This window comes from Mugil cephalus, chromosome 11 (assembly GCF_022458985.1).
Source record: "Mugil cephalus isolate CIBA_MC_2020 chromosome 11, CIBA_Mcephalus_1.1, whole genome shotgun sequence".
Classification (NCBI taxonomy): domain Eukaryota; kingdom Metazoa; phylum Chordata; class Actinopteri; order Mugiliformes; family Mugilidae; genus Mugil; species Mugil cephalus.
The window spans coordinates 13,914,727-13,942,174 of record NC_061780.1 but is presented as its reverse complement, the minus strand read 5'-3'; the positions used below and the strand labels follow the sequence as shown (position 1 = coordinate 13,942,174).

General features: G+C 42.2%; 1 protein-coding gene across 5 annotated transcripts in view; it reads left to right on the top strand.

The window, feature by feature from the left end:
* Positions 1–461: 461 nt before the first annotated feature.
* LOC125015884 (F-actin-uncapping protein LRRC16A-like) overlaps positions 462–27,448 on the top strand; it is a 66,161-nt gene continuing 39,174 nt past the window's right edge. For 4 of the 5 annotated variants that reach the window (XM_047597926.1, XM_047597924.1, XM_047597925.1 and 1 more), the window contains exons 1-3: positions 463–894; positions 4,941–5,038; positions 24,651–24,701. In XM_047597926.1, the coding sequence (XP_047453882.1) occupies positions 855–894; positions 4,941–5,038; positions 24,651–24,701 (189 nt within the window). In that variant the 5' untranslated portion in view covers positions 463–854. Of the gene's footprint in view, positions 895–4,940; positions 5,039–24,650; positions 24,702–27,448 lie in introns of all 5 variants that reach the window. The other variant, XM_047597922.1, reaches the window with a different exon arrangement.

Sequence of the window (27,448 nt, the reverse complement as noted above, 5' to 3'; positions counted from 1 at the left end):
GATATAAAAGCAATACATGAAACACAATTGGAAAGTGACACAGTGCTGCGGGGTGATAAAACCCTTCCTGAAGCACATAAAACAGACAAAATAAGTAGGCTACACCTGAAGAAAAAAAAACAAGACAATCCTAAGAACTGAAAGCAAATCTAAGTAGTGGTGCAGGCACGTGTGTTTATATAATGACCTTCTTCTTCTCCTTTAAGCTAATCATAGTAGAAGCCTGTATATTAAGGCCACGTTAACAGAGAGAAAAGACAATACATTCATATGCGTTGACTTGTGACACCAGCTACTGCCGCTAGATGTCGCTGCTTCCCAGGGGCCGCTGCTCATTAATATCAGCCTGTCACCACCGCCCCCTCCTGCCACGCCACACCGCCCCAGCATCGCATCGGCTCCCCGGGCTGTGGCATCACCGAGCGGGGAGGGGCCCGGTTTCCCTCTATTGGCTGCGTGCTACTGTATTACCGACAGCTTTACGGTAGGAGCGCGGCCACTGAGGATGTGCGTGAGTCGCCGTGGTCTTTTCATCTCCTCAGAGCGCGCATTCGGGCTTCAAGATGATTTTAAAAGAGCTCTAGCTGTGTGGTTTTTTGTTGTTGTTGTTGTTGCTGTTTTCACCACACACGCCGCTGAATTAAACCGTAAAGAGATGCGCTCAGATAAAGGCGGATACATTGTCCGGACACCGCGACAGGAGGAGAGGAGCATGTAACCGGGAGAAACGCACCGGCGGCACCACCACCTGACACTTCCCCCCTGTGTCTCCTCACGATTTTCCTCGTATTTTGAGGCGCCTGGATGTGTTGAGTGAATTCTTGTCGTTGGGTTTGGATTTAATCTACAGCAAAATGAGCGAGGAAGTGTCAGAGGTCCCCAAAGAGCTTCTGGGTAAGAACAGATTTGTGGCCATGTGTCCAGACTGGAACAATCACTGGTGCTGCCTCAGTCATGCTGCATGTGCTCTGTGGGTTCATTGTATCCATTCAGTTTTGTTATATTCCTACAATGCAGCTAAAGTGTATTATTTACTACCATCCAAGCATTATTCCTGTCGGACCATTTATTTATTTATTGTGATAATTAACAGCTCTTTTATAAGTGCAGGATTCCTCAACCATACACACAGGCTGCAGTGTAAACATACTTTAATTTATGAGACTGTAATTGCTTTTAGCTGTTTATACGTGGAGCCACAAAGTACGCAGAGTACTGTTAATGTAATGTGGACTGCAGCCTATATTAGGAAGAAATTGTTTAGACGTGAGTGGCCAACCTGTCAGACATAACCCTGGTCCACTCTTCCATCTGTGTCCTGTTCAGCACTCTCCGTCTCCTCTCTCTTTTACTTATTTGTGGACAAACCTTAGAGTCCGGGCAGGCTGTTTGCAACTCCGGCTCTCTTTGTTTGGGAAACTAGTTCAGTTTTTAACGCCTCTGTGTAATGTTGAATAAGCGCAAGCTCCCTCCCTTCAATCACGTCTCCCACACAAGCCCATATTCTCCTTTCGGGCTGTTCCTTCTTCTGTAAGAGACCCAAAGAGAAAACGTCACTGAGGAAGATGGGGAAAATGTTAGGTCATGAAGTCGCTTGGTCGGACATGATTTATTCACTAAGTTACTGAATATTTCAACCAGCCACTTATATTGAAGTATATGTAATTTGCATCCATGCACGTTAAAGAAAGAATTATATTTTTTTGTGTGTGTGTTCGCTGACCCGTTTGAACAGAAGCCCTTTTTTTGTTCATTTTGATGATGGAATATCTGCCTCTGGATACTAAATTGTACTTATGATGTTCAGTGAAGAGATTAAATAGTTCGTTTTGCGCACGTTCGCCCAAATTTCAGCCTGATTCGTTCAACATGTGACGTGTCTGGGAGAATCTTAAATACAGTGCTGTTTTCGAACAATGTTTGGGTGAATTATTCCCCAGTGGTTGAGTGGGTGAGTATTTTTTCCTGTGGACTGTGTGGGTTTAGGAAATATCTAGATAATCATTTGGTGAAGGCATTTTAATGCTGGTGGTATGATTTGAGTAATGGGACAGGCTAGACGTGCATTTAAACAGTGTCTTTTCCAGGAAACGGAGATTTTTAATGATCTAATACTGTAAGTCAGACCTTGAGTCAGCTCGTTCTCTGCAACTGTTCTTTGCATTTCCACCTCCTCATAGAGGAGGCGTTTGCCAGCTGACTGACCCACCTCTGCACATTTTACCCAAGGAATTTGATTTGTCATTACCCCGTGTCATGAGGTGTTGTCTGGATGAGACTATAACCAGTCATTGTTGGAAACATCTACTGCCGGTGATTCAGCAGCATCATGCACTGTTTCTCTTGGCATCTGGCACATGGCAGTAATCGCTGCAGATGGAACAAGATCTAGTTCTTCTCTACTGAGTTACAGAACGTGTTATGTTGCGTGTATTTTAACATTAACTGCGTGTCATTAATAAGCAGCATGGGATTAGCTCGGGATGTGAAAGCATTTAGCTTTTGGGGGGGCCGACATGGAGCATTACAGGACACGCGTTCAGAATCTGTGCTTGTGTGCTAAAAAAAACATCTCACTGAAACATAATAAATCACTTGCAAGATGGAGACAAACGGTGAGCAAGCAGATAATGTGTCGCCTTTCTCTTCGGAGATTATCCCAGTTACCTGTCAGAGTTCAACAAGAGTCCTCCGAGCAGTTATTAGTGTCACGCTTCATCGAAACCCAGCAAAATGCGATAATGTGTTGTACTGCATGAGCAGTGAAGAAAGATTTCGCTGTGTGTGTGCACTCAGCGTGTTTATATTCTTCATCCTGAATGTGTTTGTTACTGCCTGCAAACCAGTTTCTGTTTTTGAGAGCGACGTAATGAAGCAAGAGAGGCATTTTTTTGGAAAATGGGAGTGATGCTGATAATAGTAGCAGCAAAAGCAGATGTGCGAATAGATTGATTTATTTTCTTTCTATCAAATATTTTACATTGGTGTCAGACACACAGATGTTGTAGCCGGAAGTCAAAAATTGAGCGCTGTGACGTCATCAAGGGACAAATCACGTTTTGGCTCCGGGTCAATAAACGGGGGGGAGTGACTTTATGGGCTTGTGAATTGTTTGTTTGAGCTTTTACAAGGCCATTGGTCTCTCATTTGCCCACCTTCCACGCAAGTCCGCGCTGGAAGTTCTAGCTGCTGTGACCCAGCGACGAATACAAACACAGCTGGCTCGTAAAATATGCACCCCTGTTGCAATCCTTATAAGTAAGCACGACAGTGATATATGAGATTTCCTCTGCACAAGACAAAAAAAAAAAAAAAAAACTACCCAGGCTCATTAAAACATACAAGGCCTCATTTTGCGTAGAAGCCCACAAGAGACCTCTCTCTGCCTCTCAGGTCTCTGTGCTGTGGCCGTAGTAGGAAGCTGTGCACGTTTCCAGCGGTTTATGTAGGAACCTCGAGGCTGGCAGATGAACAGCTTTGCGCAGTGTCTAATTATTAGTTTTACTTTGATCTGATGATAGTGTGAGGAAGCCTGTAGGCGAGGATACATGCATGCCAGCACAGATGTACACGCGCAGAATCCCTGTCTATTTCAGACGCATCGGCGCAGAGTGTATCAGCTGCTGTGTGTATCGGCTCGCCGAATGAGAGGCGGGTGACCTGGTTGTGCTCTCTAAGCACCCAGACGCACCGAACTGACATCAAAGTGCTACTGTCGCCCGTGTGTTCACACCGAAAAGCTGCATTTGAACAAAGATTGGTCAAGTAGCATGTATGTTTTGTGTCTCTGTGAGAGGAAGTAACTCTCCAGACCAGTAGGTGGCGGTAGTCTATGTTTGTTATTCAAAAAGAGAAACAGAAAGAGCTAGGACGCTTGGAAACTAGGCACCTTTCTCAATAACAAGTATAGAAACATCAGACTTGCGTATTTTGCCGTTTGGGACAAGTTCGTCCAAGTCTTGAGGACATGATTAAATGAGGCCCATGAAATCTTTCTGGGATACCTGCCTGTCCAAAGTCCAAGACACTTCCTGATGCACCCTTGATAAAACGGGTGTGGCAAGAACACATCCAGGTATTGCTCCATGCTTCTTGGGCAGTGAGTAATGACGTTTAACAAACCCACAAGAAAACAAGTTCAGACAAAAAGGCATTTTAAGAAAAGCTGCCAACTAATGGTTGTCCTGCAGAAGCTGCCTCAATTATGCTGAAAATATTCACGTATCAAAATGTTCAGATGAGATGAAAATAAATAAAAAAAACACAAAGGGCACTTTTCACCAAGCTGAACGGCCAATCAGAGACATCGCTCTGCCGTCTCTTTCCACTCGCTAAGTCAAGCTTAGTCATCGGAGAATCCGCCAGCAGGAGTCCGACCGGTGCCAATGGTGCAGCACACGCAGCGAAACCCAGGGCCACAGATGCTTCACAGACATCCCAGCAAACACTGACCAGCGGTTGACTGGTGGCTCGATGTGTAACATGTTTGATGGGGAACAACCAACATTTAAATCTAATTTGTATTTATGGATTTATTTGTTCATTCACAGTTTTCATTATGTTTCAGAAATTCATCAAAGTAAGGACTAGAGGGAAAAAACTGTGTGTAAATGTGTAAAGGCTGTGCTATTTGCTTACTATTTTTGTGGTGACAATATGATGTTCTGCTGAGAAACATTTGGCGTTTGTGTGGTTGTTACTTAGACACATACGAGGAATTTCGAGTCTGTTTCACCACCGATAATAAAAAAAAAAACATCAAAAGTTATCAGATGAGGATCAGTTTTCCAACAGATGCATCTTCTTTAGTCGGTTCTTTAAGCTGCAAAACTCACGACATTCTGTCAGAACTTGATTGGATTGTGTTAACACCTTAAAATCTCTCCATCTCGACTGAATCTCCGCTCGTTTTCTTTTCTTTTCTTCCTCTCTTCGTGTAGAGAGCGTGAGGGATGCGGTGGGGAGGAAGGTGAAGTTGTCTCTGAGGAAGAGAGTCAAACTGGAGATCAAAGGAGACAAGATGGAGAACAGAGTCCTGGTGAGTGAGCCTTCAAGCTATCCGTTCATTAGGAAATTCTTTGTCTTTCTCTTTCTTCCTAATTTCTCACAATTGCACATTCTGTTGCTTTCTCTTTTGAACTTCAAAACCCTCCTTCTTTTCTCACCATTGCATTCAACTCTTGAAAGGTGTTCTTTTATGTTTGACTCGCTTGGCGAACGTCACCGTCACTCTTGTCTTTTTGAGGTTCAGTTCAGTACTTGTTGGTGCTTTTCGGTCTGAATAATTGCCGGAGCAGTGCTTCGCTGCGTCTGATTTTCTCTGTGGGATTTCACAGCCAACGTTGAAGGACTTAGGTTGCACGAGAGCTGAATGGCTAATGATTTATCAAGGTGTGGTGACTCAGGCTGACGGAGTAACGCTGTGGGCTGCACCTTTACTGTAACATATGTCAACATGTTGTCTCTGTTATCTCTATTTATACTTTGCTGAACTGGCATTTCTTGTTTTGAGCGTATTACTTGATGACTGGATTCCAGGAAAGTCGCTTTCAGTTAAATTAATATTTCTTTGTGTTGCATATCGGACGTAAGGACAAAAGGATCCGGAGAGTCATTTGACCAGAGTTGAAACTGCAAGAAGGAACATGATTTTGATGCTCTCACTTCCTGCTATGCATCTTTTCTTTTCAACTTGTATAGTCACTCAGAGAGTCTCAGCTTAAGTTTTCTGTTTCTAAACTTGTCTAGCGTCAACCAAGCTCTAAAATTGGCCGCTAAATTTGGACGCATTGGTCAAACACTGATGTTATCCACTCATCCAGTCACAGCCCCTGTGTAGACACGGCAGCCTTTTCGGTGCGCTAGTCCTGTGGAAAAAGCGGCTCGGACCATTAACGTCTGGAGCACTAAATCCACTGACTGCTAAATAATTAATACCTGGTAGATCATTAAAAATGCATATTGGTCCTTTTGGGGGAGAACGGAGATAAGAAGCTTGAGATGGTTAAGTCAGAGCAGCTCCTTCGGTAAATCAGTACGTGGGCAGGGGCCATAAAGTTTGATGGCTGATACGGAAAGAACTTCAGTTGCCGTGAGCGTTTAATACTTGTGGCTGTGGGTGATAACGTCAGGAGCCTTTTAGTTATACAACTCTCAGTGGAATTGGGAGCTTTTATTATATGGCTCTGTGTGGAATAAAGAGCACTTTTTAACGGCTGTGAGAATAGTCCCACACATCCGAGGCTTTACCTCTATAATGTTTGACTTTTTCCTCTGCCCAGCACGTGCGGCTATGTCAGGACTTTAAATTACATGCTGTAGGAGTCATTTAAGGACACGAGCAAAGAGAACAAGGGACAGAGAGAGAGAGAGAGAGGTGAAAGACAGAAGCGTTGCGCGTCTCTTTCACATCTTCTCTACTCGCTAAATGATCTGGGAGCACGCTGAGGTGAGAACAAGCGGGAGGGAATAATTTCCCCTGCAAGAAAATTGCACATGTCAGTTTATGTAATGTAACAATGAACTGCAGACACACCATTACTGCTGGAATCTGGAGCCACCGAGGTTATATTGGGAAGGATAATATGGGTGTGGGATGTAGAGGTGTAGTGCCAATATTTATTTTAAGCTCTGTGGGATCTTTTTTGTTTTCCATTGTGAAATACAGAATACCAATACAATAATTCAATAAGTTCAGGGGTTACGATAACTTAGGATTTACGCTTCCTGCAAATCCTCTCTTGTGCAATATCGCTTAGTTCTCATGTGTAATATTACATTTTTTATATTTATTTCATATTCACTGATATTCATCTCGACTCTTTATAGACACTCTGCTTTATTACCTCCACAGCGACCAGTCATACTGTTACTGGCAGCAAGCCTGACGTTGCAAACAGTATACTGCTTTTGCCCACCCACCTTTGTGTATTTTTTTTCTCTTCCCTCCTAATTGCACCCCACGGATAAATAAAGTTTTTCTGATTCTTATACCAATATTTAACAGAGCTCTAGTTCCCTACCAAAAAGTGAAAGAAAGAATCTATCAAATATCGTCTTATTATGACTCTTATCCTTATGTGACCTGCATTTTAGTGCCCGTAACCAAAGCTGTGGTTCAACAAATCAAAACACTACTAGCAGCTACGGACACATTTTAATCTGACCAACAGTCTCTGTGGATCTTGGTGAGATGCAAAGGTGGGTGGAGAGGTCTAAAGTTGTACTTTAGAATAATATTACTTACGTAGAAGTAAAAAGAAGTCATCCAAAAAATGACTCAAGTAAAAGGTATTTGGTGAAAAGCCTGCTGAGTAAATGCTTGATCATTATGTTCAATTTATCGTTTTTCAAATGATGTAATCAGACAAAAATATGAAATCATGAGAGATTTTTTTTTATTTCCAAATAATAAAATAAAAAAGTGTGTAAGAACCTTTGCAAAATAACAAATGATTGCGCAAGGAACGCACATTCGCAAAATCCCACTGGTTTACAAGGCTGGATCTGTTTATCTTCTTCAGTTTTAGGTTTGGACGTGGATGCCCCTGGCATTTTCCATGTGGTCATTCCCTTTCTTCATAGTTTGTGTGTGATCATGTGACTGAATGGCTACGTCTGATTGGTGAAACCATAGACTGTACAAATATGGACAACGTGTCACCACTTCCTTGTATTGGTCACACCAATGCTATTTTTCCAGGGATACGGGCGCTGCCGTATCACTGTGTGTTATGTCACATCCTGTTTCTATAACTAACTAAAATGAAACCTATCGAACAAACTGACATTCATCAACATTATATTAACTACCTAAAATAGCAGAAACCATCCTTGGAAATGATGAAATAATGTTTTAGCTCGCCCCAAGTCCCATCCACTAACACGGAGGAGGTGGAGCTTATGAGCTATACTGCAGCCAGACACCAGGGGGAGCTCTGCTTGCTCTGGCTTCACTTCAGAGGAGCAGATCAATGTCCATATTAATACAGTCTATGGGTGAAGCAGTTATGTGGTAGGTCCACTGGTGACACCTCTCTGGCAAAAAGCACGACTATAGAATTTGCGTCATGGACATTAACGCGTAAAGTATTTGTTGAATGTGCCGCCCCTGTTTCCAAACAGTTTTCAAGAATGACTTCCCTCTGAAAATTACGGTTTCTTTATTGATGCCCAGCAATCTGCGAATGAAAGTCAGCGCACACTATTCAATCACTTCAGGTCACCTAAAGTGAAATGGAGTGGCCCTGATTTTGAGCTGAATTGGAAATAATTACCAGCGTGACGGGTATTGTCCGTCTGTTTGTGTATATCTGTGAGTCATCGTGCCAAAATATTGTCCAGGAAACCCCTACTGCCAGGAACCAACACAAAGGCACTTTTGATTACTTTGGCCTGGGTTCATACACCGTGTCTGTCTGTGGACACATTTCGTCATTTCGGCGGTGTCGTTTAACAAATCTTTACAGACGCGTTGTTCACGTCAAAACAAAGACGGTGAAGGCGAGTGTGGGCCAAGAACTCATGCTAATGTGATCCCATCACAAGACCGTCACGGAAGTCACGCATTTTTTTTAACTGTTGTACAGTCTGTTGCAGTCAATTCTAGTGCTCAGTTTGAGGTAATCCTGACGTGGCTCTGACAACAATGTCACCATGTGGGAGCTCGACACACAGGCTATAGTAGTGGACAGACAATGCAAAGAAGTGGGAGTCAGTGCTGGGAGGTGAGGAATTCCACTGGAGTGGTTCTGGTATTTGATGCAGACGCGGAGTTGGTATCTGCTCTCTGCTCCACTGAACTGAACACATAAACCACTGTTTGTTGTTCTGCAGAAAAGCCGAGCCGGACAGGCCGATTATGAAGGAAGTGGCTCAGAAGGAAAACAAACATGTCATGAAACCGTAACCTGCGAGTGTTGTTGTATCTAATGCCAGACATGATGAAAGAACAATATATTTACAGACTGTTTGGAAGTGAGATGTTGTAACTGAGCAGCAGGCTTCAAGTGTTTCTGAGAAGTGTACAAACAGGATGCAGGAAAACGTTTAATGGCCACTGAAAAATCACGTCACGTCATACGTGATGATGGATCGGTATACGTAACCAAGTTACACCCTGACCGGTAGGGGCTGAACACCACGATTTAAAGTTTTTAACTTTTAACTAAACTGTTATTTGAACAGAGTAAAGTGACTCAGAGAACAATAACCGCAAATTTGATAATGACAGAACAACAAGAGACTTAATATTATACTATGAATGACAACAAAGTGAGACTAAATAAACGTGAGCAATAAATCAGAAGGTATAGTTCAGTTAAAAAATGTTGGTTAGTTTTTTTTGGTTGTTCTGTAATTGGTTCATATATCTGGACCGAAACACCTTAAAAGTATGGAAAGTACACATTTATTGTTCTTTTGTGCATACTTACTTTTGTATCCCCAGTATGTGTAGAAACACCATTTGTTGCCTGTTTGCATCTCTCAAGGTGCTTTTGCAAGTTGCAGGAACTATTTTATTGTTCCTATAACTGTCTTAAGATCAACTTCTCAATAAGAACTATGAGAACTTAGAACAACTGTAGTTCTAAGAACTCAGTTTTAAGGGTATTTTAGCACCAACTTCGACTGATGACTGTTTACGAGTACAAGCAGGACCTTTAGTGATGGATTTTAATGATGATTATGTAAACACTATTAATGTTAGCAGTGTTGACAAAAGCCCTGTTAAGGTGTTTTCAGAGTGCTGCGGGGACGAGACGCAGTAACCTTCTTGTCACTGTTGCTAATTCTGTAAACAACGCATTTCTTTTTTGTCCTTTTGTTGAAAGGTTAATTTTTGTTTCTACTTCCTGCTTCACTTTCCGCTATGGTGACTGAAAGTTTTGCTGAAATTTTCCGAGTCATGCATCTGTCTGTATCTCCAAACCTCCTCGGTTAACCTTAACAATTCTTAATCGATGCAAAACGATCAATTTGAAAATCGAGGAGATGCAGACAAAAAAAAAAGAAAAAAAAAAGAAAATCGAGGAGATGGAGAAGCAGCCAGAAATACTAAAGCTGAAATAGGCTACTACCAAGCTGACCAGTCGCAGCTCTGTGTCACCACGACACGCACGTCTGTGTTAACGTCATCGCTTCTCCCTCAACTTAACGCAGAACAATAAACCGCGAGTTAGCTTTGGGCTAAATTGAATCAAACTCTGAGAAATGGGGCAACGGTGAGGTTCAGGCTTTGTCGAGTCTCTGCGGGAGCGTTGTTGTGTGTCGTCGAGCAGAACTAAGTTACGTTTGTACACCGCCGCGTTCACTTCCCTGTCGGGAGTGTTAATGGAGACAGAAAAACAGACACGTGAAGGTATGCAGCTCTTAAGGCTAGTCGGTGTGTAGTTGCCCTCCTTATAAACTGTTTGGTCCGAACATTCCTGTAGAAGGATAAGCTCCGTGCTCGGCTGGTGTAGACCTCTTCTGTAGTTGTTACGAGCCATTTAGTTTCTCCTACCTTGTTTTTACCGTGGTATCCATGGCACTGGCAAAGACACAGCCTTCCCCCCGCAAAGGGACGGAGCAGCAGCGGTTCATTGGCATTTAAAGCTGCAAACACTAAAACGGCCTCTTTAGGATGCGTCATAAGGTGGAATGAATGATGTGTGCAGCATGTTGGGCTGAACCTTAAAATAAAACACATTCTGGGGATTTAAAATATGCTTGTGTTAGGCTCGTTAGGCAGTGAATAGTACCTGTCTTTTCATTATTGTAAAAACTACTTTTACACACAGTATCAGATTTATTTTACCATATTATAAACTGTTGAACTCAAACTATTTAGCATCCACCAAGCGTTACAGTCCAGTATCTCTTACACATATATCTTCTCTTCTTAGCTTGCTGCAGCCACATGTAGCGCAGAGCTCAATTTATTTACAGAGAACGAGGAGCATCTGTCTACTCGGTAAAGTACCCAGATAATGAAGGGAGGAATACGGTTATTTCCACTGTCAATTTGTTTGTCTGTCAGATACACACGCGGCTTTCCTCCTTTGCTCAGTCTGAGAGTGGAGCACTACAGTGCCCGAGGCGTCTCTTAAGCACACTAAGCTTGATAGATACAGTCATCTCCCTGCTTTGAAGACAGGGGCATGAAGGAGGTAGAGATAATAACATCAGTCCATCAAACACACCCCGGGGAGAAGGAGACGGCCGGGGGGGGGTGTGCGGAGGGAGTTTGAAATGGGCAGTTGAACATGCTGTACAGGACAGAGGGCACGGCGGGAGCGAGGAAAATGAGTCAAAAAGTGTAACGGTTGCATAATGACAAAGTGTTGCAAGGAGGAAGTCACATTCGGACAGCGTAGAAATCCGTCTTTCCCACATTCATTCCTATGAATTCCTATTCTTATCTTTAACTTGGAGCTCTGTCATTAGGGGAAGTGGGAAAACGCGAGTGACCCCGTTCTTTACGCCCACATGATCACCTGTGATGTTCTCTCATGGGAACAGGCAGTAGTTCAGGAAGTTCTGGTGACTGTACTGAAACCTTTCTTCCACATCTGTTTACAAAGAAATAATGAAGATTAATTCATTATTTGTGGGAAAGTTGCAACAGAGTAGACTAAAAAAAAAAGAAAGACTCTTTTAGAAAGCAATGTGAATGCCACACTGCTAATCGTCTCGCAGTGTCACATGACGCGGCTCTGTCTTGTTGGCTTACGATGCTACAGCTCTCTAGGTTTTAAAGCTATAATGTGTAACATATCCCAAATAACTAGACACACTTTACATTTTCACTTCGGTTCTCCAATCCCAAACTCCTCTAATCCAGAGAAATCCACTATGTACGTTAACGTTGGAACATGACGGCTACGTACAGCATGAAATAAGGTCAATTTTACAATAATTGATTTTTTACCACAGGGCGACCGCATGACCCAGTTTGAAAAATGAGCTATTTCATTAGAGTGAAATGACATAACACGCTTGATTTCTGCCTAAGTCACGTCTGGTCTATTTTCATCCACTATTGCAGTAAAGACAACAGCTCCAGTGACTCCGCACCATTTCACATCATCATTGAACTATGTGTGTTGTTTTGATTGCGAAATACGGGGTTAAAGCTTTGTCTCCCCCTTCTGGCTGTGAGTGAACTGAAACATGGGAAACGTCTCTTAGAAGCTTTTATTTTATTCTTCCTCACCACCTGAAACTTGTTGTTCTTGCATAGTTTCTGTAGGCTAATCTGTCCCCGTCGCTACGGTTCCTCCTCCACTTAGCTCTGACGGACGGTCAGTGCTGGTTTCTGTCGGTGCACCAACGCCGAAAAGAGATTTAGGTTTTGTCATTGTTGTGTAAACTTATTTCTATATGTAAAAGCCCTGCGCTATAGCTTTAAAAGTCTACACGCCGAATGTATTTTGGGTTTGCTTGTATGCAGTGAAAGCCTTGTGTATATAATCACCGTTTCAATGAAGCGCTCCATTCTAGTGAGGGCAATAATTTAGTTTCTCTGTTCTGTTCCTGTTTCTGTTTCTGGCGGCTTCGTGAATCGTGACGCAGAGATTCCTGCTCTTTTTTCTTCCCTCTCCAGTCATTCTCTCTCTGTGTTTATAGTCTGAGAGAGGTGGTCAGGACAGAGACTGACCAAAAAAAAACACACACAGTGACCTCACAGGGGTCTTTCCCTCCTAGATGGATCTATTTTTAGCTGACATTTCTGTGGTTGGGAATTGTTGTGGAACGTCTTGGTTGAGTGGACGTGATTATAGAAATAGTGTCCTTTGTCCTTTAACTCATGGTTCAACCTGAGTTCGTTGTGTTTATTAGAGACCTACCTCTCCTTCGAGGTCCTCTGTGTTTGCTATCATTATGCTGTGCTGGTTATTAACATAATTAGGGTGACATTCAGAGCTAACCAGGCAGAAAAATATGTGTCAACCGGGTCACTGTGTCCCTGCTGTGTGTAGACTGCAGTTACTGTGCGGTGCGCTGCAGTTTTGTCTTGAGTGGTTTGTGTTTGGTCAAAGGGACAAGTCTCTTCCAATTACATGTATTGAAGCTTTTTCTTTAAATTTAGCCTTTGAGAAGAGAAAAAGAATGAATGGTTTAGCTCTTTAAGTTCAGTTACCAAAAACATGAGACGGAACAAACTGTTCACAACTGAGATATATGTATATATATGAAAGAGGAAATACGCAAACACAATAAACCCTGGTGAAGATGTGAAGATTACGTCAGTCCAGCTGTAAGACATAAAAAGGTGCCTTCCCAAACACAGCTCAAAATGTATATACATTTAAAGATCTGCGTTTCCAGTTGGACATGAGCTACAATTCTTTGCTTCTTTGTCTTGATACGCAGCAACGCATTGCAGATGGAAGAACCTAACGCACTCTGACTGATTCAAGTTAGTCAGGGTGTCTAATTTTAGCACACTATGCTGTCAGGGAGTTTTTATTTTCTGCCTCTTTCTCAGTTCCTGTAAGGGTTTAGCTCGGACTCGATTCATTTAGGAGAAAATGTGCATGCAGTTGATTGTCAGTGGGTGGGTGGTGACCTCACAGCTACAGAATGCAAATTAATTATAGAGAAACAAAGCAAACATTGATTTTGCACAATGCACACTGACACATAGATAAATGTCTCGAGGTTTAAGAGAAACCGAGCAAAAAGCTGACAACTGGGCTGAGGCCTTGTTCAGACTTTGTGTTAACATCTGCCCAGAGGGGAATGCAAAGGTGTGAACACACCCAGGATGAAGTGAGCTCACATTCAAGAGATCTGATCTCTGATTACATTTGAAGGTGGTCTGGGTGGGATGTGTCCTCATTACTTCAAACTCACATTAAAAATCACTTACTCAACAGAGCTGCTCTTGCGTCAGTGAGTCAGTAGTTTTGCCTCATTCATTCATTCATTCATTCAAAGAAAGCTATGAGAGCCTTTTGAAATATTTTATCATTAGAGCTGATAATTGATTAATTCAATCAAGAATTAATAAATTAAAGTATTTAATATGAGTCCACCAGTTTGATTCTGTCATTAAATAATGTGTCCGCGGTTAATGTATAAGCTGCCGCTTAGTGTATTTCCTCCATCATTGATGTCTATTCCTATTGAAACTTCCAGGGTTGGAGTTATAAAGTAAGTTTTGTGCTAACGAACATGATAACATCGGAATGACTTAACGTGCGCGAGTCAGGACGCACATGCACAAAGCAGTGCTGTTCTTGGTTCTGAAATAATGGTCGTAATGGAAGCTGAGGTTACATCTGCAGATACATTTTAATCTCAGGTCTCAACACGCGTACCTGAATTTAGTCACTTACAATCAGATTGGCCAGGATGGATGTTAATGCAAGGTCTGAACAGGGCCTGAAAGTGAACCATTTCCCTCAACAGTGGACACTCTTAGACCTGCATGTAAAAGTGGCCGGCTTTACAACAGAATTAGACATATTCAAGTCAAGTCAACTTTACTGTCAATTCTGACATGTGCAACACAATACAGGATTGAAATTACCATCCCCAAAGGCCTACGAAGCAGCAGCTAAACAAAAAAATTAAACAAGAACTGTGCAAACGTTGAGAATATATAAAAATATAAAAGAAAAAAAAATAAAATACAATAAAATACAGCCTAGTACAAATAACAGTCACCTCACAGGTCACTATGTGTGTATATAGGTGTCTCCTATGCCACATATCCACTTGTGCTCCATATCTTTCTCTTTTTTGCTTTGGCATGGTTATTGGCATCTAGGCAAGAAGAAGATAATCACAGTTTAGAATTGGTCTTTAAACCTTTGGGATTTGTTCATATTTACAGAATACACAATCAATGGTTCCCTCCCTGCCGCATTTTTCTATCTCTTGTATTACTCTTCACCAAGCCCAAAATGAATTTTGTTCTCACATTATTCTGGCCCACAATGCTCTACAAAGCCTCCCTGGAGAGACATTAACCATGCTCCATGCAAGTCCCGCCCATAGTCATTCATCATCATTATCTCATAGGTCAGGGTCATTGTCACTGAGAGGGTCTCGGTAATATAAGTGACCCTGCCTCAGGTCAATGGCTTGATAGGTTTGGCTTTTTAGAATTTCGCACCTATTGACTTCCAATATTCTTCCTCCGGATCAAATGGGCCAAACTGTGTTTTGTGTCTTGTTGTCTTTTCATTTACGTTTTAATGACATGAACTTAAATCTTGCTCGGAATTATACAGTGCAGCCGCCTTTTTGGTGCCGTGTCTGTTCGCTTTCACTGGCTTGAATTGAACAGGGTTTGTAGGTCGCAGCAACCGTCAGGATTGATTGGATGATAATGACGCATGTGCGCCGTGTCATAGTAAACAGCCACAATACAGCCGTGTCTAATCAGTGTGTTTGTTTCGTGTCAGAATGCTCGCAAACGTAAAATGGCTCCTCAGCAAAATTACCGACATCGCTGGCTTCTCTACCGGCACGGTTATGTGTTTGCTGCATGGATGACTTTTATGGCGTCCTTTCACTTGATGTCGCATTACTGTTTTTTATGGTCTTTTATTGTTATTATGCAGACCGCTAGCCTTTTTGCCTTTTCCTCTGCCGTTTTATTTCATTAGATCCGAAGAGTTTATTGTCATGTGCACGGCATGGAAGCATGTTTCTGTGTGCAATGAAATCCTTCTTTTATAACCGTATAGTCGAGTCTGTATAACCACCCTCGTACCTTTTGATTCTTTGATGACTGTCATGCGTATCCCAGCCTAGGTAGGGATTTCGACAAATGAGCAGTATGTTGTACTGGGAATGTAAGTTTTATGACCCTGATGTGATCAAATATGTTATATTTTCTCAACACTGTTTTGTCTAAATGCAGTGCGCTAGTGGAACCGCTAGCTATTCATTTGTGTTTGACAGATACAGTGAAATTTTGTGAAATTATTGCGATTGTTTTCTTACTTAGAGACAGATGAGAGTATCTGTCCATTAAATGTAAACCTGCAGCCTATAATACTCCAAATAAACCTGGCTGATAAGTAGATTTTAGTGCCTAAGCAAAGCTAACTGGCTAACACGGACGGTCTGTGATTGGGTTAAAGGAAGGTTCCAAAAAACAATGAATTATATATCTATATCCATACATTTTTAAAAGTAATTAATGTAATTACACTACAGGCTCTCTGGCTGTGAAATGTGATTCATTTATCATGGATATTTTACAATTTTTGCTTGTTGTAAAGTGCATAGGGTTCTGTTACTTATGAGGAAACTCATCTACGTCTTCTTTTCATCGCCTTGACTTGACCTTATTTTGGAGGACCTTTGCCTAACTTCAGGGCAGCACAGTTCATGATCTAAATACGATGTCATCAGAGTGTGTTTGTGTGTGTTATTAGTGCCAGCTGATGCTATCTAGCCACTCCAGAGGGAAACCAGGGGTAATACCCACAGCAGTCGAGAAACAAGCCCCCTTCCTCCTCCCCCTCGGTGCTCTGCCTTTGTCTCTGTCATTTGTTTTTCCTCTCTCTCACGTTCCCCCTCCCGTCGCACGTGTGTGTGCCTTTCTCCCCCGAAAGCGCCGTGTTCAAGTTTGAGGACTTTCTTTGTTTCTTCGGTTGTAGAAATGACACACTCTCCTCCTCCGCTGTCTGTTTTTCCCTCTGCTTCGCTCTGTCTCACGCTTTTATCCCTGTGCTCTGTAGCGATATCCTATTTACCCAAAAAAACCTTGGCTCACCATCACACGCCAACACACACACACGCACACTCACACACGCACCTCCTCCCCATTGTGTCTGGCTGGCATGCTGATGAATGAATGAACCCTTGTGATTCTTCCTTATCTCTGTAAACTAAACACGCACATGGCTCCCTGCCTAAGAGGAAACCTCCTGTTAGTCTCTCCGGAGTAAAAAACCTTGACCTGTTCTTGGAACCTGAAATTTAATCCTAATCTGGAGGATCAAGCATTTAATCTTGGCGGCCTTTTGAACGCTTGGTCAGTCTCATCTGTGCTGTGTCAGATGCATTTGAGAGCTCGATGGAGTAGTTTTAGCTTGTCGTGCCCGCGGACGGCACGCACAGATAATTTGTTTTTGAGGACGAATTGTCTGCGGCTACATGGAATTTTTATCGCCTCTAAAGTGCTCCCGTACATTCCCATTTCTCAGCCTTATATTACGCCTCTCATTCATTATTCAACACGCCGTGCATACATGCTGACAGTCTGTATTCCGACTGAGAGGACAACCAGCAGCGGCGGCACTGGCAGTAGAGGTGAAAGTAGATTAAAATGAAGCATGAATTGTAACGTAATCAGACGCTGCGTTTATTGATGCCTCAGCTCGCTGCAGCTGTGGTCTGATGAGGCCGGCCAATCAAAGCCGTTCAGGAAGTACCAGTGTCAGCCGCCTTTGTTCCTCGCCGTGCCGGTCTCTCCAGCAGTAAAACACATAATGATGAGCGGGACAGTGATAAAAGAGAATTGATGTCTCTCTCGGTGCTCTCCCGGGCTGGAGGACTATGTGCACTGCAGATGATGGTTTTTACCCATAGTTTAGATTAATGTGTATGAAAAGAATGTGTGTTAAGCATTTGTGCTCCCTAACCAATGAGGAGTTTTTTTTAAATGATCCCTTTGTACGTATTTTGGGATTTCTTGACTGAGACTACAGAATGGAGACCAGACTTCATGTTAGCCTATCCTATTGTTGCAATGTGTTTAGGGTTACTACACACTCCCATTGTGCTGTGGTTTTGGTGCAGTGTGAATCTGCAGACATTACAGGACTGGACCTCGGCTGCACTGTCAGCAGGTTGTCTTTGCAGCGGCGAATCGATGTATTGCAATACTAATGATTTCTCTGCCTCAGTTTAGAGCGATTAGGGAACTATTTTCCGGCGCCAGTTTGTGTGCAAGTTGCCCTTTGGAGTAAATCCCGCCTTTGTGGTCTCTCCTGTGTTGTGGCGTCTCCTCCTCTGTATTCCCACTCTATCAACAGAGATAAGTGGTTATCTTTGGCTTCAGAGCCACGTCCCACTGGAGGTGTACGGCCGACAAAGTGAAGAGTGTGTTTCCTGTGCGGCTGAAGCGATTAACCCGCTTTACGTTGGGTGTTCAGGGTCAGACTTTTAAGATGTTTTGACAGATTTGGCAGCTATGCTTGTGCTAGAGGTTAGGTTATTAAGACTGTTATTATTAAAGCAGTCATAACATTATGTCCACTTTGTTCTGTCTCATCTAAGAATGGACATGATCTTTTGGTCTTCCTGTGGGTTGAGGGGAGGAACCTCTATGGATCATCCTACAGATACTGGATCAGTTTGGGATCTAGTTAATCTGTCAGGTGAACAACTTGTTTTGCTTTTTTTTTTTTTACATTTTTTTTGCATTTTTGTGTGTGTCAGGCTTCATCCTGCCGGGGATGGCTGCTGTCATCAAGGAGGGTCATTGCTATGGGGTGTGGGTGCCTGGTTTGGTCTAGGTGCGTGCTACATGTTTAAGTAACATCCACATGAATGCCAGGTCTAAAAGTTTCCCAACAGAACATTGAATGGTCACAAGATGGTCAATGTTATTCGCTTCTCCTGGCAGTGGTTTATATTGTGGCTGATCGGTGTATGGCTTGTGAAAAATTGTCCAGTTTTATTTCAGCTTAGCGGTAGATTTTGTTACAGGGTCAAAATGGTGGGTTGAATTGGAAATGGATCTATCACAAACCCAGAAATGCCTCCACAACGAGCATAAATTAAAGTTATCGCTGGATTTTGACATCAACTAAACTGTTTTAAAAAAAAATAAAAAAATAAAAAAATTTAACATCTGTCCAACCTTGGAGGTTTACATTTTGCTGGGCATTTACGTCAACCAGTTGTTTATGTGCATCCAGAATTCATGCTTGGTTTGCTTTAATCCACAAGGGTATGACACCTTGACAATAACTGTACATTATGTTTGCGCGTATAATTGCTGCTGTATGACTAATTAACAGCTGCCTGGAGAGCGCTGCTCCTCTCTTACACTGAATTACACCATCCCTGATTATTCCTAGATAAAAGCGGAGAAGATGGTGTGTCTCTTCTTTCCTGTTCTCTCCTGTTACACCTTTTATTATGAAGGCTTTACTATATAACACGTGTACTGCATATACAAGAGGAGAAGTCACAATAAGGAAAATAACTGGAAAAACAGACATAGTGTTCGTTTTATTTATTATCTAAAGCCTCTGTTATAATTTTTTGAGAGTATGGAGATGATGCTTAGATTATGGAAGAAAAGACAGTAAAGCATAAAGAATCCAGGACATTCACTGCATGGGATGCAGCAGGAGCTGACTGATCTCAGTTCACCAAAAGCTACAACAGGGTCATCCCAGCACCAGCTTTTAAACACTTCCATTCATTAAAGATCACCCTCCTCTGATTGGATTTAAACCTTGGCTCCTTATCAGCGAAGCAGCACTTAAAATCTATTAAGTCATTCTTCCTCCTCTGCCCCTCCTCCACGCACGCTCTGCTGGTCTCTGCTCATGTTCTCTCTTTTTATTTAGAGCTCTAAAAATACTCACTTTGTGTTGCTGTGTTGACAGTTCGAGTTTGCAGCCAGCACATCATGACTCATTAATGTAAAACTCAGACGCACATGCCCATAAAGGACGTACGGGGGTATTAGTTATGCACTAAAGAGCTGGTGTCAGCAGTGGAGTAAACTGTGTGCTTTCCTCCATGCTGTTCATTTTCACCGTTTTAATTTTAAATTGAAACAATTTGTGAAGTAGTTTATTTACTCACTAGTTTGTTCAGGCACTTAGTTCCTACTTCCAATATGTGAAATGTTCTACATATTTTTTTTTTCTTAGGATAATAAACTGAAGTTTGATTGTGGTTTGATAAGTGGTTATAGCCTCAGTAGTTTAATTACAGTTATCCTTTTGAATTAATCTCTGAATAATTTGATACATTAGAACCAGAAAATGTTTTGTATGTTAGATTAATACATAATTTCTTAATTAGTGTGTAGTGCTAATTCCATGTTTGCATAGTATAAAGATTACATCTTAGGTCTGACAGTTGTTTCTAATCTTTCAGCTAAATTAAGCTAATCGGCTGTCTGCAGTCTTGAATGTTGCACAAAAGCATTGTTGTTTTCTATCTTAGTTGTCTCATGAATAATTTTTCCTCAAAGTTGGATTGGTCCAATGTCAGAAGACACAAGAATTACTGAACTAAATGAGACAAACTCTCATGCAAACACAAAATTCAGCCACATTATTTTGTATTCATAAGGTCAAAGGTCAACTCCACTGATACACCCGATTATTCTGAAAACTGAGCATTGGGTAAATTTAAAGTACATGTGAGTGTGGACCAGACTGAAAAAACAGATGACATTTCTTCCTTTGGTTCCAGTGAACCTATTATCCCAGGGATATAGACGGCGCCATCTTGTTAGTTTGGAGACAGTCGCGTTTTCATTTGATTAGCACTGCGCTTTGCTCTAAATAACATAACAAACCATCTCAGAAGATTGGACACTTGAATGTAGACCGACATTTTATCAATTACCTAAAATGCCAAACACCATCCGAAAAAATATATTTGACTTGTACTTAAAGGGATACGCCACCTTTCTGTGAAATTTAGTCACTCATCGTATTCCACAGATTAGGATAAATGAGAAAAATGTTTTCTCACAATGTCGTTTTTAAATCAGTCAAGACATTGTCCTAATCTGGCAGCGCATCTTATGTTAGCTTAGCATAGGCGCTATAATGTAGTGTTGCCAATTAGTTGTTGGCAAAAGTGATTAATAAACTCAAGAATTTCCTAATTACTACTTGACCTGTACATTCACATTGAGTAAAAATATCACTGCAATACAAAGGGATTGTCTAGGGCAGATATAGACTTGGGACTATATTCTGGCAAAGCAGCACACAGCACCTGAAAACCCCCAGCTTCCATCAACACACTGGTGTGGCTGGTTTTCAGGTGTCTTGGCATATATCGCTTTAAGTTTGGGCCAAGTCCCCTCCACTAACATGGAGGAGGTGGAGCTTATGATCTACACTCTAGCCAGCCACCAGGGGGAGCTCTACTTGCTTTGGTTTCAGTTTTGAGGAGCTGTCATGGTGTCCATTTTTGTTACAGTCTATGGTGTGGACAGACATGGATGTCAACTGTAACACAACTAGTTGCTACAGTAGCTTTGGTAATTCCAGTTTAATGATTGTTCAGTATTTCTAGGAAAACGAGGAACAAGCCACACGTCAAGTTGACGGGTAATGCTCTCAGACAAACAAAAGATGTGAAAATATAAGATGCGATTTAGTGTGATAGATGATTATAATAGAGCATGAATGCACCCCAAGACATGACAGATGAATAAAGGGATTTATGGTGGGGGCAGATTTCCTGTGGTCGAGTGCTGTCACGGCCGAATGGCCGCAGACGAAGCACCGCTCTGTGCAGCTTTGGTTCCTACAGAGATTCGGTTGAACTGTAGTCCAGCGTGAATGTAGTTTAAGGGGGTGAGAACTCATTGGCATTCTCAGGCGAGGCTTGGCACTGCAGTGTGATACTTTCATGTGTGAGTGAGTGTCTGACAGTGTGCATGTGTGTGTGTGTGTGTGTGTTCACAAATGTACATGTGCTGTATAGGGCTAGCTGTTTCCATAGCAACGCAAATGGTTCTGTCTGACCGGGCACATGTGGATAAATGGGAAGTTGGGGGGTGTTGACAGTTTGACAGAAAAAAAAAAGATAATCTGGGATGGATAATACTGTGAATGGAGGATACAGTACACAAACACACACACAAAGATGTACAATTTTCATAGTGAAATGATTATGGCTCAGAAATGGCCCACAGTGTGTGTGTGTGTGTGTGTGTGTGTGTGTGTGTGTGTGTGTGTGTGTGTGTGTGTGTGTGTGTGTGTGTGTGTGTGTGTGTGTGTCACACACACAGAGAGAGAGAGAGAGAGAGAGAGAGAGAGAGGGTATTAGCAGATGCTCTCTCTGCTCTTGTAGACATGCTCCAATGCTGCGGCCATCTGGTTGGCTGAGTGTGTCTGAAGGCGTGATGGTGGATCACAGTCAAATCACTGGTTGATGGGAAGGCTCAAGGCTTAAATCCATTTTAAGAAAAGGAGAAGAGCTGGAGAGAGGCAGAGGGGAAGTTGAAGGAGGGGGGCGGGTCATAGGGCGCCATGCTTTTGTCCACTCAAAAGGGCAGATGGAGAGAGCGCTGCAGAGGGTCAGTCATGCATTGCCAGGAGGAGGATGCTAGAAACTCCAAGAGTGCTGTGTCAACTTAGTTCAGACTTTGCTTCGACGTGTCCGTCCTGGGCAACGTGGCCAGCATTGATTACTTGTGATCACACCAGCACTCGAGATCTGAACTCAGTTTTTGTGTTCTGCATGAATATAGACATCAACATCATTGTGGGCGCAGTCGAATACTGTTTTCTGTCTCTAATGAATCACCATCACTGTATCAGGACTGTGAACAGCTGGTGGCTGTGTGTGCTCATTTTAACACAAGCTGGAAAGTTTTTTTTCTTACTTAAATCACACATGTTAAGTTATTATTTATTCACTATCTCCACCCTGATGTTAGTTATTTTAGAGACCTGCACAAAACTCAGATTATAATTGACATAAAGGCACCAGTGATTATTGAGGAAACACCTGACTACTTGTTTCTAAAAGGTCAAACTCTTTTCTACCTATTAGTACAATGAGGTATTGACCTAATCCTCGACCAAGCACACACACAAACACATATCCACACACCAGTAACAAGCACTGGGAGCAAGTTTGGATTTGGTGTCTTGCTACATCCACCCATGAATGTGCCGCATTGACTTTAGTGTGTTCAAGTTCATATCTTTGGTCCAGACACAGACCAAAGACATGAACGGCTTTAGTTCTCTGATGTTGGTTTGGTGAGTCTATATCTTAAGATTGGGGATGGTTTCTGTTGCTAAGTTTGACAGGGTGAGTAATCTGATGTCAGATTTAGTCACATTTAGTCATTAATATGAATTTAAAATGTAACAACAATCAACAGCTGATATATTTAAGTTCTGCACATCTCTTCACCACCACAAAACACATTTTACTGTTTGCATCTAAATACAGTTTACTTCCATTAGCAGCATTACCTGCACGAACATTATGTAAATGCAGGCTGCAGTAGAGAAGCGACACACAGAGGAGGAGGAGAGGGAGAGTTGAGCGTAGCAGTGGTGACTGGTGCTCTTTATAAGAGGTTATCTTTGGCCTTGCAGGCCTGCCTGTCTGTCTCCATCACATCACACCACACCAACGCTGCCCATGGAGCCGAGCCTCAGAGGGCTGAGGAGCACTGTCATCCCTTTTTCCCCTGTCTCTCATCCCTCTGTTTCTTCCTTTAAAAAGATTATAACAGTTCCTAGACTTTCCTTAATCCTGTTGTCTTTTTTCTTTCCTTGTTGGGATTTGTTCCCTCCTCGTCCTTCAAGCCGGGTATCGTCTGTTGCATTAATGTACCGTGCTCTCCCTTCCCTATTCCATCCTTTATGCGTCCTTTATTTTTCCTTCTACTTTCAGACCTCTCCAGTTTTCTATTCTGATCATTTTATTGTTGTCCTCCTCAGCCTCTGACGTCCAACCTTTAGTTTTAGCACTCAAATCTGAACAAGTCGAAGGCGTCTTTCTCTGGGGCCTGTATGTGTAATGTGTGAAATGTTTGTCCTCCATACACCAAGATCCTGAATGTTGCTTTTTTGTATGTGCAGAGTGAAATGGAAAAATACTTGCCCAGCAGAGAGTGAATCAGCAACCTTCTCTAAAAGTAAACTGGGCATCTGTGGGACTGTTGGTTGGACAAATCTGAAATTCTCAGGCACTGGGAAAGACAGAGGAGTTTTTTCTTCTCTTTTGGCCTTTTGCCTTTATTTAGGTTTAATTTAAATTTAGATTTATTTAGACAGGGAGTGTGTAAAAGAAAAACAAGGGAATGTCATACAGCAAGGGCCCAGCCTGAGGTTAAGGACTCAGCTGCTAAGGGCATTTAAGTTCACTGGGTATGTGCTCTGTCAGCTCATCCATAGAGTTTAATATATGAATTTTAGAGAATTAGAGAATCGGCATAGATCTTCTGAGGGTGTCCTGTGGTGTCTGGAAACAGGATGCTGTTCTCATTCTGTGGGGGCCTTTGGGTCCTCTGGGTTAAAGTGAGGGGCCTTTGGATCATCCCATCGATACTTGATCAGTTTGGGATCTAGTGAATTTGGAGGCCAGGTCAACACCTTGTTGCCATCAAGGAATGTCATTGCTATAGGCTGAGAGTGTCTGTCCAAAAGTTTCCCAGAAGAACATCGAATTGTGAAGATGTGACTTCTCCAGTCATAATGGTCATTATGTTATGGCTTCTGTAAATGCTTCTGTAAATGCTCCTTAAATTATTCTCTCTTTTATGTTTCAAATCTTTTTCCAGTTTGTGTCCGTTCGTTCTGACAGATGTTTCACAGTCACAAGTATTTTCATCTCGATGAGTCAGCGGGACAGTCCTCCGTGTTCTTTGTCATTTCCTTGTTCTTGTTATTCAGTGTATATTTAAAGCAGTATATATAGTATGTATTTACAGCTACACGCTCATTATTCTCTCCGTTCTCTGCTCCTAGGCCCTGGCGTCTCACCGAGCCTACCTCTTGACGGCACGCATTCCCACCAAGGTAAGATCAGAGCTTCTGCTTTAAGTCCACTTGCACAGTCGTTGAAAATTTACTGTGGTTTTAGGGGCAGTTGTTTGAATAAATAAAAATACAATCACTTCAGAAGTCTTGCAGTCTTGTCTAGAACCTGATCTTGCATTCGTCACTTTACAGGTTTGGGTGTTTATTTCTAAACTCTCTAAACACTGACATATTATCAGGATATCCTTAGAACAGATTAGAAAACACTTGGTAGCATTTATTTATATCCATGTTTCTGTCCTCCAAGTGTTCATTCTCGTTTTAGTTCAGCTGCGATCCACACCGCATACGAAAAAGCTTTCTGTCTTATTAGTTGCTTAATAATCAACTAAACTCACCAGCTAGCCGGTAGCTTTGTCTGCTATTGTCCAGGTAGTGTAGAGTGGATTTGAAAGCAGTAAACTAAATTCTGATTGATGCTTTGGCTCCTCTTCAGAAGCTGCAGGGCTTCTAAAGCGCTCGCATGCTCTCTCACACACAGAGGAGCACGTTCATTCATGTCTACCTTCTCGCTTTTTGTCTTTTTTGGTTTATTTTTGTAGCATCTTGTCGGTCTACGTCTTTTTTACTTGTTTGCATTTCATTGCTTAGAAGAAAGGGAACGAATTTAGTGTAATTTACTTTGAGCATAGCTTTTTTTTATTCTAACTGGTCGATATGCAGATATTTGAAGGAAAGAGGTGAGATTTGGGTACTGTTTGTTGTCCGAGTAACAAAACCCTTGTAGTGGCTCAAAACTGTTAACTCTGTAAATACTCTGTTGTCTCTCAAATCCAGCTTTCCAGTCTTTGACCAGTTGTCTTTTATCTGGATATTCACCGTCTACGCCACAAGCTCCGAAACTTTTTACATTTGCGTGAAAAAAAAACGAATTATTGCCTTAATTGGACTTTAACTGGACAACTTAAGTTCATGTAAACACGATAGTCTGACTAAAATCAGACATCGCCTTACCCGATTAAGACACCCAGATAAGACACCCAGGCAGATCCAAGAAAGCCGGTTGCAGAAGAAGAAGGTAAACGGAGCCGGTAGAAGAACCACCAGAGGGATAGCGCCATCTTATCTGCACCATAAGTAGCGCACACATTGTATGAGATTAACAAAACTGTACTATCCATCTAGTTGTTGTTTGAAAGGCTGGTCTCCTGCATTAGTTGTTTATTGTATGACATATTAGGTTGACCGGGTTGGGCGCTGTATTAATCCACTGACAAGACACATAACGACACCTAGTGTAAAGGAGGAGGACATGCTCCTGTCAGTTATTCGATTTTCTCTGTTGGATGTAAACTGGGACAAGGACTACATTCGGAAAGTCGAATTTTGATCACAGCTCGATTAAGCTGTGCATGTAAACGCACTGACTGGCTGTTGCCACTGCTTGTTGTCCAAGTAGTATTGACCAATCATGTTGAGGGCTGTGGTCGCATGCAGCTGATCCGCCTGTGTGGATGGTTAAAGAGGCAGAACGCCGTCTCATGCCCAGCTGGTGTCAAAAATGTGTGAGTTTGCAAATGTGATTAGCACTGTGTGTTTTCACTGATGCCACAAAGATTAACTAGTAACTCTCTGTGTACCTGGTTATAGTGTTTTCTGACACAGGTTAGGTTGGCAAACCTTTTGTTTTTATATACAACGATGTCCCAGTGCAGCACAGATGGCAACAGTTTGCATCGTCACCAGTAATGGATTATCTTTAATCATCTTCACTAGCTTCATCACCACCACCACATAAAAGCCAGCGGTGCAGTAACACAATGCAGATGTTCACTGAAACTGTTCAGCAGCAAGTGTTGCTGTCAGTACTGCCATCATTTAGCATCAGCTTTAAGCTACTGGTGTTTAACTCAGATGACTTTGTCTGGCCTGCTAGGGTATGATTTTCAATGCTGTGCAGACAGCAAACCTCCAGTGACCCTGTATCGGTGTGGTAGCTTTACAAATCACTGGATTGTTTTTTGTTTGTTTGTTTTTTTAAGCCTTCTGTGTTTTTATTGTCAGTGCAGAGTGACGACATGTGATCGAATGAGGGCCTCATTTCATGTGGCTCCTGCTCATCCAGGTGAACTCCAGCGTCGCTCCAAGTCTGGGATAATTATTGAATAAAACACTAAATAATTAACTGACCCTCTTCTTGTCAGCAGCTCCGATCGCCTGTTGGAAAAAGTCCCAAAATAACCTCTGAAATCGCACATTCACAAAGTCAAACCAGTCAGGGATTGTGAACTTGCCGATTGTGCCTCCTGATAGGAAAGAGGAGCCCATCAGCCACCTCATATCTTGTATCATGTCCAGGAAATACATTTGCCCTTAAAATATCTGTGTGCTCTCTAGTCAATAAGCTGCCCCCCTGGGGATGGTTGCTTCAGAGCAGATTTATAGTTTTACTGGGATTAGAAAAAGAGCATTCGAGCTGTGTTCCATGACGTCATATTTTAACAGAGTTTTCTGCCACAGGTGCAGGATCTGTTTATCTAGCTGGTTCTGCATCTGTTTTATATCTGTGTCCTGTCTTTTGACCAGGAGGGATTAGACACCTGCTTTACGAAAACCTCAAACCGCCCTTTTTTTTAACCATCCTACTCTGCATTTTACAACCTGTCTCCGGCTTATTTCTTTTTTTCACTTTTTCAGTCGCAATAAACCTCAATCTCTGCCAGATTACAGCCACAGATCACCTTTGTGCTCTTCTTTTCCCCTTTAAGCCGTTTGTTCATCTTCCT